This window comes from Hevea brasiliensis, unplaced genomic scaffold (genome assembly GCF_030052815.1).
Source record: "Hevea brasiliensis isolate MT/VB/25A 57/8 unplaced genomic scaffold, ASM3005281v1 Scaf1, whole genome shotgun sequence".
NCBI classification, from domain to species: domain Eukaryota; kingdom Viridiplantae; phylum Streptophyta; class Magnoliopsida; order Malpighiales; family Euphorbiaceae; genus Hevea; species Hevea brasiliensis.
The window spans coordinates 9,043,532-9,056,174 of record NW_026614585.1 but is presented as its reverse complement, the minus strand read 5'-3'; the positions used below and the strand labels follow the sequence as shown (position 1 = coordinate 9,056,174).

Here is a 12,643-nt window from a genome sequence, read left to right as displayed (position 1 = left end):
AAATTAAAAAATTATTTAAAATAAATAAAAAAAGTAAGGTATCTCTATCTAGGACATATTCATTTATTTTAAATTATATTTTAAATTATATTTTAAGTAGATAAAAGACTATATTATTTTATTAAATTTTTATAAATATATTTTTTTATACGAATCAAATATGTTCAAGATAAATAATACTAAAGTTGCCAATTTTACTGTGAGCCCTCACAGACTGTTGATTCCATGAGCACTTGACCAATCCATGGTGACTACACTAGACCCACTTGGTGTGGTAATTTGTTATTGCTGGGACCCAATAGTGAATAATCCAAGGTCAACCATTTCCTCCGGGTCTCCTATATGCTTGCCGCATGAAAAGACTACACTGATCAATCCCATCCCTTTAAATTTATTGGCAGTCATAATACTAATCAGAATTTTTTCAGTAATGCTAGGAACAGTGAGTGACGCTTAGCCGAGTTGGTGTATTTTTGCTGTGGCCCCAACCTCCACTCAAATGATACACCCGATCGCATCACTAGATAAAAATGGCGCCTTTTATAATCTGTTTTTTTGGTGTTTCTGGCTTTCACTCTAATGGCTTCTTTTTGGAGCTATGGGATTGTTCTTATTCTTGTTCTTGCTCTGCTGCAAACTTGGTCCCTTGAAACTCTTGCTAAAAGCAATGTGTGTTTTCTTTACTTTTCTTTACATGCTTTAGTTTTTTAGCGTTTCTTGATTGATAACTTGTACTAAGGTTTCTGTTCTTGGAGTGGTTTTTTTTAATATCTTTGTTCTTTGCAGGTTTACATTGTTTATTTGGGAGACAGACGCCATGATGAGCCTGAGCTGGTTCAGGAGTCCCACCATGCTTTTCTATCAGATATTCTTGGAAGGTTTGATTTCTTGCTTTTTCTTTTCTTTTCTTTTCTTTTCTTTTTTTCCTAAAAGAATGATCACAATTATCTGTTTCAGTTCTCTCAGTATTTACTTTATTATTGATATGAATTGAATCATTTTTTTCCTATTTGCTTCCTGTTATACCTTCAAATGAATCCCTATCTGTACTATTACACAGATTAGTCTGATTTGTATATCTTCAATATATTCTTTTTTTGACACGCTAGATGTTCTTAAAGGGGTGATTGCCAAATTTTCAATCCTAACTTCATGTACTATTAGGCACCGGCAGTTACACAACCACTGGGCTATAAGCTCAATGGCTATATATTCTTAAATAATTATGTATTTAGTCTGTTTTACCCAATGAAGCATATAATTCTGGTACTTACAGAAATGGGTTATTAAGACCTTTCTCACTTTGTACATGTTTAAATACCTTGTGAGCTAATTACTATACTAATCTTTTTATTTTATTTTTTCCAATAGTCTATTCTAAATGCAATTGTTTGGTAGGCTTGCTTGAATTTGTATGCTTATGCTTCCTGCTGCTTCCTCGTTGAGCCACATTTCTTTTTAGTAAACATATAAATGATTATGGTGATTCAAAGTCCTAGCATATATGTAGGTAGATGAGAATCTATTGTTTTAACCAAGGTGATTGTAGTAGTGGAAAAAAAATAGTGGGTGTTAGTAAGGAAATGCTTTGGCCTTGTTCTGATTGAGCTTGATGCAATTTCACATTAAGTTTGTCTCATTATTTTTGGCTATTGAAATTTTAAACATATTTTCATTAAAGGGTGAAGTTATGTGAGATTTTAATATTATAGCTATAAACGCAGAGTAACATCCTGTGATTTTTGGACTTTAACAGCAAAGAAGCTGCAAAGGAATCAATTTTGTACAGCTACAAGCATGGATTTTCAGGATTTGCTGCAGTTTTAACCAAGTCACAAGCAAAGCTTATTGCAGGTGTTATAATGTTGGTGAACTGAGAACTCATTTTCCCAGTACAATCTGTGACTTCTAACTAGTTTTTGTAGTTAATATTCTATATAATGATATACTGGTGCAGATTTCCCTGGAATTGTTGGCGTAATTCAAAATAAGATTCTTACTCCACATACAACTAGAAGTTGGGATTTTCTGCACGTAAAGTCTCATCTAGAGAATGGAATCCTTTCAAAGAGTCATTTTGGGGTTGGGTCCATAATTGGTGTTCTGGATACTGGTTGGTGTGGAATCTTAGGCTTGTTGATTTAGACCATTTACTTGAATTTGTTCTCACTTTCTTTCCTTTTGGGTGTAGGTATATGGCCGGAATCAAAAAGCTTCGTAGATGAGGGTATCAGAGAGGTGCCATTACGTTGGAAAGGGATATGCCAGGAAGGAGAACAATTTAATCACTCTCATTGCAATAGGTTTAGCCACTTAAGCTCTACTCATATTTTTAATCTGTACGTGTTTCAATGTTCTTTATACTTATCCATTGTTTTGACCTGAGGAGAATTTTTATGTGATCAAGATGCGTGTTAAAACTATGTTGTCAAATTTATATAAGAAGATATGGCAACGCACCCATGTTCACTTTAGTGAACTTAAAAACTCCAAAACTCTAACCATTAATACAAATGATGACTGATACAAGTACATGATCAACATATTTACAGTCTCCAATGATTTCAAAATTTTCAGTCTTTTTTCTTCTTTATATGAACTGTATTTCAGCGAGTTGAAGTAGGCAGGTACAAATTTACTCTCCACTTTGGAACAGGAAAATTATTGGTGCACGTTGGTATATTAAAGGTTATGAAGCTGAATTTGGAAAGATAAATACAAGCGATTGGGCTGAGTTCTTGTCTCCTCGAGATGCTGGAGGTCATGGAACTCACACGTCATCTACTGCAACTGGTGTTGTAGTGGAAAATGCAAGTTTTGTGGGACTAGCTCAAGGATTGGCAAGAGGGGGTGCTCCATCAGCTTGGTTAGCTGTCTACAAAGTTTGTTGGGCTACTGGTGGCTGCAGCTCAGCTGATGTTCTTGCTGCATTTGATGATGCAGTCTTTGATGGTGTCGATGTGCTTTCTGTATCTATTGGCTCAACGCCTCCGCTTGCTACTTATGTTGAGGATCCAGTAGCTATAGGTTCCTTCCATGCTGTTGCTAAAGGAATTACCGTAGTATGCTCTGCAGGGAATTCTGGTCCCTATCCTCAGACTGTCATAAACACAGCTCCATGGGTGATTACTGTTGCAGCAAGCACCATTGATCGAGCTTTTCCCACTAGAATCACCCTAGGTAACAATCAAACTGTTGTGGTACGTACTAAATTTCTTTTCAAGATGCCAACTTCTGCTATGTTCATATTTGCATGCCTAAGCATGGATTATCTAGATCATATAACAAAATGCAGTGACATTTATTGTACAATAGAGAAAATGAAGTGTGAAAGGGTTGGTTTGTCAACTGGATTGGTGCCCAAAATTGTAATGAAAAAATTTCATCACACCATATGTGACAAGGGTTATGATAGTTTACTTTTCTTGCACAACATGCACATGAAACTTCTGAATGAGTAGCATTGCTTCCAGTAGTCAAACCCAATGACCAAGTGGAAGTAATTCCATGTGTACCAACTGAGCCAACTCTAGTCGGTAGTTGATTACTGTTTCTAAAAGTTATAGGCCTTCCTTGCTGAATTCAAAGTTAGCTACTTTCATTAGCACAACTGACAATTTCTTATACTGTAAGACATCACCATGGTGAAAGTCATCATCTACATGAGTTTTTGACTTTAATTGGCTAAGGTGCTTTCTCTTTTGACACATGATTAGGATGTTAACAATTTCTACCAGAGAATCACAACTCATAGTATGCAAAAAGATGAAAATGCCAGATAATCTAGTGCAAAAGTATTACACGTGGTATTTGTTTCAAAAGCATGGCTCAAGGGCATGCTTAGTTTGTCCATTTCTATTTTCACCGTTTAAGATCCATGTCACAGACCTACCATAGGCTTCTTCTTTCGATTAAGAAATGATTAAATGGTTTCTTGCTGTGGGAAGTAAGTCGAATACCATATGTTTTGAAAGAAGATGAGTTGGGCCAAAGCCTCAAAGGGGATGTTAATATGATTCTTGAACTGGATTGATTTGCATAACATCTTTTTTCAGTAAATGTCATTTATAACGTTATGCCTCATAAACGTAGAAATAAATTTTATTTCCTCAACCAGGGTCAGGCTTTGTATACAGGGAATAATTTAGACGAGTTTCACCCTCTCGTGAATGGAGAAGACATAGCAGCTTCTGATGCTGATGCTGACAGCGCGAGGTAGGTTTTGTGCTTTTTCATGGTATAAATTACGTATGATATTCTCCAACTCTTATAAGCAAATGCATGTACTGATAGCCAACTCTTATAAGCAAATGCATGTACTGATAGGGTTTGCATTTAACAGAAGCTGTGAACCAGGAACACTGAATGCCACTTTAGCGAGAGGAAAAGTAATTGTGTGTTTTCAATCTTGGTCACAGAGGTCAGGTACCACTGCTAGAAGAACTGTGTTGGATGTTCAAGGTGTTGGTCTTATCTTTGCACAGTTTCCTGATAAGGATGTTATTTTATCCTTGGATATCCCCTCTGTCCAAGTGGATTTTGCAATTGCAACATATCTTCTTGCATACATGGAGGCAAGCAGGTAACTTCTATATATTTTTAGTTTGTGGCTTATTTAAATAGATAACTAAACAACAGCAACAACACATGTATAATGTTATGAGATTTACCAAAAATTCAATATTATCTAATGAAACTTTTCATGAGACAGAAATCCTATTGTCAAATTTAGCTTCACAAAAACAGCCGTTGGGAAGCAGATATCACCAGAAGTTGCATTCTTCTCCTCTCGAGGACCTAGTTCCCTCTCCCCCATTGTGTTAAAGGTATTAATATTCTTGTTGAGAGTTTTTGTTTTTATGGCGCTTAGATTTAACGTATTTTTGTGTTTTGTGCAGCCTGACATTGCTGCTCCTGGGGTTAATATCTTGGCCTCTTGGTCCCCTGCTTCACCTGTAATGTCTGATATGAACAATAAAGTAACATCACTAAACTTCAAAATCGAATCAGGAACATCCATGGCTTGCCCCCACATATCTGGTATTGTAGCGCTTCTTAAAGCTATTCATCCAACATGGAGCCCTGCTGCAATCAAGTCTGCACTGATCACAACAGGTAAGAAGCCAAACTTTTAATTGTCTTTTAGTTACTCTAAGAAGTGGTTTGCATAATTGATTCTCTCATTCAGCTTCTGTGATGGATGAATATGGTCAAAATATTATTGCTGAGGGAGCTCCACACAAGCAAGCTGATCCATTTGATTATGGAGGTGGTCATGTTGATCCTAACAAAGCCTTGAATCCTGGTCTTATATATGACCTGGGGATCTCAGATTACGTCCGTTTTCTTTGTTCCATGGGCTACAATAATTCTGCCATCAGCTTAATGACCCAGTCTCAAACTGTATGCCAGAAATCAACCAAGTCCCTTGCAAATCTTAATCTACCTTCCATCACCGTTCCTGAGCTGAAGAACAAGCTAACCGTTTCAAGAACAGTCACAAATGTTGGTCATGTTGCGTCTGTCTACTTTGTTCATGTTCAATCTCCACCTGGCATTTACGTGAGAGTTAAGCCATCAATTTTGTCATTTAATTCTTCAATAAAGAAGCTCGAGTTCAAGGTAACTTTTTGTTCCCTATTAAAGGTTCAAGGAAGATACTCATTTGGAAACCTTTTCTGGAAAGATGGCTTCCATGTAGTGAGAATACCTTTGATAGTTAGACCTGTAATTGATGATTTCTACGCAGAAACATGATGCAGATGTGAATAACTATGTTAAATTTCGAGAATAATGTCCTGTTACATTCCTCATAATGAAATGAAATGTTGTTTGGGATTCTTATTAACTGTGTCCATATACATAACAATTTAGTCTATTTGAATTTTGATAGGAAGTCTTGATTTGTTTATGTGCTTCTTTAGAAGTTCCATATAATTAGTATAGTCAGTGCCATCGGAATCAAGTGAAGCATTACCATTTACAAGCATCAGGCAAGTCCTAGCCACGGGCCGCTTCCAGTCCGTGGAATCAAGGATTTTATACTGAACTGCAGGGTTTCACCGGTTTCGGCTTGATTCAGTTGAAAAAAAAAAAAAGAAAAATATCGGTTCAAACCAGATTGAAACCACCCAGTCCATTTTAAGAGGGATGGAGATGATTCTGATCCGACAGCTCCGGTCTGATTCCATTTCTAAGTTAGACCAGTCTAGTTCTGGGCCCGAGCCAAACTGTGGCTGGGTCTGCAGCAGTTTGCAAGTGAAGGAAGACATATTCTTCTCACAAGAGAAGGTTATGCAAAGATGAGTCCATGAGAGTGAGAGATTCAAGATGAACAAGTGCAGAAGCTCGCAAACACTCCTCTGAATGTATGGAATTAGTTAGCTTGTGAAAGCTTTTTGGTAATTCAGAAAATTAAAAAATTTACAAAGATTTGCAAGTTCTCTTTCAATTATTCTCTTTTATGACTCCTTTTTGCATTCTCATTTCCATCTTCATCTCCATCCCAGTTTGTTTTCATTTTGGGACCTGTAGGTCCTTCCCCGAGAAGTTCAATTGGTATGCAATTGAAGCACTTCATAATTTTATCAATTTTCTTGCAATAACTGCTTTTAATTTTATAACTAATTAATAAAAAAATTCTAAGCACCTTTTAATTTTATTTAAAATTTTAGTTAATTTTATTAAAATTTTAATATTAGTGTTAGTTTTATTCTATTTACTTAAATTAGTCACAATTAAAATGTCACGACCCGAACCTACGAGCCGAACCGACACTAGGACCTGAACTGGTATAAAACCCACAAGGCTCGTAGTAAGCCTTACTAATCCCACATCTATAATCAAGGCCCAAAATTGAGGCTCATCATACAAATAAAATAAGATAAAATATTATATTATATTTTTATTCAGGTCAACTCAACCCTATAACTATTAAAATTTAAAACCAGGGGAGTACAGCTCAATCCTGAATCAATCAATTATAAACTATATAAATATCATAAAAATTTCATTTATTTATATAAAAAACTTAAATTAATATAGTCACCAACAAGGCCTGTAACAACCAGAAAAAAAAAAAAAAAGATGGGACTTTGGCGTGTGATAGTGGATTTACACTGTCACTGCCAACTTAAAAAAAAAAAAAAAAAGGGGTCAAAAATTGGGAGGAGGACCCCCCCCCCAAAAAAAATTTCTCTTCTCTCCTCTCCTCCCCTCTCTTCTTCTTCTTTCCTTCTCCGGCGACCCTCCAGCGATGGCCAGAACCACCAGAAACGGCGGCAAGAGAGGGAGAAGAGAGAGAAAACGCGCCTGATGGCGTGGCTTTCCGTATGATCGGCTTCATCCGACGTCCGATCGAGGCGATTCAGGTGGCGTTGGAAAGCTTGTTCCGAGAGCTTTCTTTTGATACTAATTTTGTAGCAAATGGAGGTCGGATGAGTGAGATATGGAGGAGAGAAGTTTCGGGTTTTCAAGCTTTTTCGTCAGATCTAGGACGATCCGACCGTTGGATCAACGATCCGAGACCACATATGGACTGAGGAAGAGGGGAGGAACATGATGGTATGATCAAATCCGGCAAATGTCGCTGGCGACCGGTGGCTGGCCACCGTACGCGGTGGTTCCGGCGGTGGCTTCGGTGGGCTTTGGAGATGATTCAACTTCCAGAGGCTTCCTCATAAATTTTTGGAATTTTTGAGATACAGATAAACTTCGGATAAGACTATTTTCATTATTTCTATTTGTAGAGCATAAATACAGTATTTCGTAAACAGGAAAAATTGGAGAAAAATTCTAAGAAAAATATATGATGAAAGTAAAATTATTTGGAGATATTCTATGGTATTTGTTGAATTTTTGAGTGATTATAGAATATTTTTGAAAAATATAAATGGATTTTAGTTAGATTTTTAGCATATGGGCATATAAGATTATTTGAAATTAAGATATTTAAATTTTATATGATTGGCTGAAGCTTGAGGATGGAGGTTTAAATATGTGAATATTGAATGGGGTTGAATTAAGAATATGTTAGTTGTTGGAAACTTATGAAATTGAGTAATATTCTTGAATAAAATATTCATGGGTGATTAGAAAATTACAATTCATTTTACAATAGACTTATAATATTATTAAGGACCGCGGGGCAAAATTTTAAAATTTTTAGATCTTATTTGAGTAGATTTTTACAAAATATCAATTATAGGGACTAAAACGTAATTTTTAAGGTTTTGAGTATGGCTTGGTTTGGAGGGCCCAGGAGGGGCCATATAATGATAATGAGATATGAGTTGAATTTAGAAGTGTTATTTAAGCCTTTTTACAGGTTGGGTAGGTCCTAGGTATAGGGGAAACTCTGCCGGATTTTCAGCTTGAATTAGGCTGTCTATTGCCTCTTTAGAGTTTTATCTTAACTTAGTACTAATAAATTTATAATTTAATTATTAAGTGATCGAGGTCAGCTATTTTTACGCATCCAGTGACAATAGTCATCGGTGTACTGTGAGTAAAATATTAATTTTAATTGTAATTTCGATATTATTATATGTTCAAGCATGCCCATGCATCACTTATATGCATATATCTATGTAGTTAAACTTTAGGCACGATTTATGTTGCATTCATAACTGTTAAAGTGCTATGGATGTTGTTGTGGTAATTTGGAGCAGTGTGCGTGCGTTGGCGTGCGTGTGATGTGGTGTTGGCTATGGATAGGACGGGTAGACACGGCTTGAGATCTTCGCTGGGACCTGGTCCTTCGGGGTAGACACGGCTTGAGTTCTTCGCTGGGACCCCGATTTGGTTATTAAGTGGAAGTCCGAGCTGAGTTCTTCGCTGGCACAAGTTGGATTTAAGAGAGCTGTATAGGATATCAACTCCCATATATTTATGATTTGACATTACTGGGTGCGTGAGTGCTCCAAATTACCTTTTTGCTGTTATGCTGTGAAAATATTGCTGATGTTGCATTTCACTCTACAGGGTGCATTAGATTAGATAGTTATAGAGATTATGGTTAAAATTGATATTTTACTCTCTGAGTTGAACGCTCACTCCTGTTCACCATATTTTTCCAGGCTACAGGAGGAGACATTTTTCAGAATAACCTGTCCCTTTCCTCTCAGGTTATGAAAAGATTACTTAATTGTATTATTATTTTCCAAATTTGTAATTTAGGACTCCGCATGTACTAGTAGTAGTATTAATCCTGTCAGGGACTGTGTGAATTTAAGTTTTTGTATTAATAAATGAAAAATTTTTATGAGTTTTAAATAATTTGTAAATGATGTAATAGGGTTGAGCTGCCCTCCCCTAATTTTAGTTTCTGATAATTACTGAACTAAGTTAGCCCGAAATAAAATTATAACAGTTTAATTTAAATTATTTTATATGCATATTGGGCCTAAATTATGGGCCTACTAATGGGTTGAGAAATAGTTAGGCTTACTACGGGCCTCGGGAGCTTTAGGCTGGCTTAGGTCCTAGTGCTGGTCCGGCCCATAGGTTGGGTCGTGACAAGGCCCATACTACTTTTAACATAGACGGAGTTCTAGATTTTAAATTTAAAAAATAATAAAACAAATAAATAACTGATGTTAAACCTGCGATGAAGAAAGCATGTTACTCTGAAAAATAACTCCTCTTGTAGCCTGAAAAAATGGTGAACAAGAGTGAGTGTTCAACTGAAATAGTAAATATTTATTTTACATATAAAACTCTATAACTATCTAATTCTAATGCATCATTAGAAATAAAATGCATCATCTTCATATAAGTCATACAAATTATATTAGATCACATTAAAGGTAATCTGGAGCACTCACGCACCCGTGTCAAATCCATACTCACACATACATATATAGAGAGCTAATCCCTCAACCTAGCTCTCTTAATCCAAGGCCTGCCAGCGAGATCAATTCGAGTCGGACTTTCGCTTAATAATCCATATGCGAGGGTCAGCGAGATTAACTCAAAGCAGTACTCACCCCGACTTCCTAAAAAAAAAAAAAAAGGACCGGGCCCCAACCGAAACTAGCTCAAGCCGATTTGTCTGTCCTATCTATATTCATATACACCATATACACACCCACAGCTCCAGATTATGCAACCAAAGTAATATCATCAAGTATAAATACAAAGCAGGGCATGCCTAATATTTAACTACATAAATATAAGTATAAGTAATGCATGAGTATGCCAGAAATATAATAATATTAAAATTATAAATAAAATAAATATCTACTCACAACACTTTAAAGGTTACTGCGGTGGCTGGGTGGAGGAAGAAAGCTGTCCCGACTCACCTAAACAATATATCAAAATTTATCAATAAATAACTTGAATTAAAGCTTTAGAGAATCAAAAGACAGACCCAAATCAAATAAATATTTCTAACACATGCGGAAATTCTATGAGTTAATAGAATTACACAAACATTAATAAATGACCTGCGAAGAAGAAAAACAGGTTAACCACAACAATAATCCTCCTGTAGCCTGGAAAAATAATGAACAGGAGTGAGCATTCGACTCAGAGAGTAAAATAACAATTTTAACCATAATCTCTATAGCTATCTAAAGCTAATGCACCTTGTGGAGTGAAATGCAACAACGTCAATATTTTCACATCATAATAGCAAAAAGGTAATCTGGAGCACTCACACACCCAATAAGGTCAAACAATACATATATGGGAGCTGATCCCCTATACAGCCCTCTTAATCCAACCTGTGCCAGCGAAGAACTCAAGCCGAACTTTTGCTCAATAAACTAAATCAGGGTCCCAGCGAAGAACTCAAGCCGTGTCTACCTCGAAGGACCGGGTCCCAGCGAAGATCTTAAGCCGTGTCTACTCGTCCTGTCCATAGCCAACAACATACCACACGCATGCCAACTCATGCACACTGCTCCAAATTACCACAACAATATCCATGGCACTTTAACAATTATAAATGCAACATAAAACGTGCCTAGTGTTTAACTACATAAATACATATTTATAAGTGATGCATGGGCATGTTTGAACATATAATAATATCGAAATTATAATTAAAATTAATATTTTACTCACTGATTTAACTGCAGTCACTGTGGCTGTTGGGCGAAGCAGGAAGGCTGTCCCGGCTCACCTGACAATTTTATTACAATTATTTAGTACATTTGACTCAATATAAACTAAGAAAAAGACCAAAGATGTCTTAAGTCGTGCCGAAAATCCGGCAGTGTCTCCCATATACCTATGACCTACCCAACCTGCAAATGGGTTAAAAACGCACTTCTATATTCACAAGCCATACACCCACAACTCAATCACATCACACAGCCCCTCCTGGGCCCATCCAAACAATCATCAATCACAATATGTAAAATTATAGCTTAGTCCTTATAATTGACCCTTTTCGCAAAAGCTACTCAAATAAGCTCTAAAAATTCTAAAACTTTGCCCCACTGTCCTTAGCATCATTACTAAGCTAATGCAAAAGGAATTATAATTTTTTGAGCTACCACGAATATTTTTATGAACTTTTAATCCAATTTAAGCACTAGAAAATTACGAAAAAGTAAGGTTTGGGTTTACCTATGTCGATTCTGACTCCGGGGACACGCTCGCGACGCCTGACAACGATGGGGTAGCCAAAATCTCGATCCAATTCCAAGACTTTTTCGGTAGCCGGTCTGTCTGGCCGGAAATTCACAGACCCGAGCAACCGTCGAATTTCCTCGAATTGAAGGTAGCTACATGAAGCCCACAACACGGGGGTTAGTATATAATTTTTACGAAATTTTCTAAGCTCATTTAATGCTAAAAAAAATACTACGAAGTTTTGTGGGACCCATCGAAAAATGGTGTCGGAAAATTTTGAAATTTAAATTGCCGCTAAGCTCCCGATGAGTGGAGCGCTCTGGTACTCTCGGTTTTCTCGTGGGGTTCACGGTTTGCGAGAAATCTAGCCCAAAAATCAAAATGGGCTAAAACTTCTCGGATAAAAATCGAGCAAACCGCTCGATGGATTTTGGTGTTCTTGGTGTCTATGGAAAGCTCTCGAGGTGTAGATGGTGTTTGACACAAGATCCGGCCCAATTGGTGGTTGGATAGGCTGGATTTTGGTCGAGAAGCCGAAACAGCGCGCTGCGCATCGCGCGTCGTTTTTGGCCACCTGGAAGGCCGACCAGCAGTGGGGGAAGGCTCGGGCTGCGTGCCGGCGAGGTGGGAAGGGCTGGGTGGCTGCGGCACGGAGTGGAGAGGAGGGAGGAGAGAGAAAACGGGAGAGAGAGGAAGAGAGGTCGGGGACGTGCACGGAATAAGAAGAAAAGGAGCTGGTCGGTTCGATTCGATCGGTCCGATCTGGTCCAGTTTGATTCGGCCAGCCCGATTCAAGATACAAAATTTTAAATTTTTATTCTGTCTTGGGACCGAAAACGAGGCTCAAAAATTTCGAAAAAATTCTAGAAAATTTAGAAAAATTCGTAGAGTCCAAATATATTTTTAGTTTTGCCACGTGGTCTTTAAATTAATTTTTAAAAATATCAAAGTTTTATATTTTCGGAAAATAGAACCCGAAAAATCTCAAATAATTTTTCAAAATTTAAATAAAATAAAATATTAATATTTACCCACAAAATAATAAATTTAAAAATTAGGG

The 12,643-nt window shown here is 37.0% G+C and overlaps 1 protein-coding gene across 1 annotated transcript; it reads left to right on the top strand.

The window, feature by feature from the left end:
* The first annotated feature begins 367 nt into the window (after positions 1-367).
* LOC110644115 (subtilisin-like protease SBT3.9) lies at positions 368-6,346 on the top strand. Its single transcript, XM_021796740.2, has 11 exons — positions 368-669; positions 787-878; positions 1,757-1,854; positions 1,958-2,113; positions 2,192-2,303; positions 2,657-3,200; positions 4,118-4,215; positions 4,343-4,582; positions 4,712-4,826; positions 4,899-5,115; positions 5,189-6,346. The coding sequence occupies exons 1-11, from the start codon at positions 580-582 to the stop codon at positions 5,755-5,757; spliced, it is 2,331 nt and encodes a 776-aa protein (XP_021652432.2). The 5' UTR covers positions 368-579; the 3' UTR covers positions 5,758-6,346.
* The last annotated feature ends 6,297 nt before the right edge of the window (positions 6,347-12,643 follow it).

What these genes read in the sequence shown, in the direction of transcription:
- LOC110644115 (XM_021796740.2), top strand. Translation starts at nt 580, where the DNA reads ATGGCTTCTTTTTGGAGCTATGGGATTGTTCTTATTCTTGTTCTTGCT. An exon ending in ACAAGCAAAGCTTATTGCAG is followed by an intron (nt 1,855 to 1,957) that starts GTGTTATAATGT and finishes ATACTGGTGCAG; the next exon opens with ATTTCCCTGGAATTGTTGGC. An exon ending in GTAACAATCAAACTGTTGTG is followed by an intron (nt 3,201 to 4,117) that starts GTACGTACTAAA and finishes TTCCTCAACCAG; the next exon opens with GGTCAGGCTTTGTATACAGG.